The sequence below is a fragment of the Trichinella spiralis genome (assembly GCF_000181795.1).
Source record: "Trichinella spiralis strain ISS 195 chromosome Unknown Scfld1, whole genome shotgun sequence".
Lineage (NCBI taxonomy): Eukaryota > Metazoa > Nematoda > Enoplea > Trichinellida > Trichinellidae > Trichinella > Trichinella spiralis.
In genome coordinates, this window is record NW_003526940.1 from 243,530 (window position 1) to 244,421 (window position 892).

General features: G+C 40.0%; 2 protein-coding genes across 2 annotated transcripts; both read left to right on the forward strand.

The window, feature by feature from the left end:
- Positions 1-78: 78 nt before the first annotated feature.
- On the forward strand, positions 79-228 carry Tsp_07143a (histone H3, embryonic; the record flags this gene model as incomplete). The annotated part of the gene is made up of 1 exon (XM_003381404.1): positions 79-228. A coding segment is annotated over one exon (150 nt), but the record flags the coding sequence as incomplete, so codon positions are not given.
- Positions 229-639: 411 nt separating this feature from the next.
- Positions 640-852, forward strand: Tsp_07142 (histone H3.2; the record flags this gene model as incomplete). The annotated part of the gene is made up of 1 exon (XM_003381405.1): positions 640-852. A coding segment is annotated over exon 1 (213 nt), but the record flags the coding sequence as incomplete, so codon positions are not given.
- Positions 853-892: the final 40 nt, after the last annotated feature.

Genomic DNA, 892 nt, shown 5'->3' on the forward strand with positions numbered 1-892 from the left:
GCTGATACTGGCATCAGCAGCAGGGCGATGTCAATCATGACATTTTGTGAATGACATTTTGATCGCCTTGCCGCTGAGGCGAATCATCTTGCCCAATACAATCAACGCCACACGATCACTTCACGGGAAATTCAAACGGCTGTCCGTTTACTTTTGCCTGGTGAACTTTGCAAACATGCGGTCAGCGAAGGGACCAAAGCTGTTAGCAAGTACAACAGTGGAAGGTAAACTGTGTTGCCAGCATATTTAAGTAAATAATAATAACCCAACGGTCCTTTTCAGGACCACATTTATTTTTATTCAAATCGATGAAATTCAGTAAATAAAAATTATACTTTTGTTAAAATATATTTTTCACGTACATAAAGGTAATTTTTACCAGTTAACCGAATGTTTAAGCATTAATGGGATACTGTAAACTAATAAGATTGTTTATAAAACATTTGAAATTATTGTTAAAAACTGTGTAAGCTGAAAGGGGCAAGGAAAAACCTCCATCGCAAATCATTTCCCGCCTTTTTCCCCAGCCAATCATTTTTGAAAACTCAGTTGACCACTTACAGTTAAAGGTCAATTGCAGTTATGTATATAAAGGAGTGAACATTTATTTTGCTCTCAGTTGAGAGTTTTCGAGTAAAAATGGCGCGTACTAAGCAAACCGCTCGCAAAAGTACTGGTGGAAAAGCCCCACGTAAGCAGTTGGCCACTAAAGCGGCTCGGATGATTGCCACCAATGCTGATAGAGTAAAGAGACCACATCGCTATCGTCCAGGGACAGTGGCTCTTCGTGAAATTCGGCGTTATCAAAAAAGTACAGAACTGTTGATCAGAAAGCTGCCATTCCAGCGTTTGGTTCGGGAAGTTGCTCAAGATTACAAAACGGAGTTGCGAT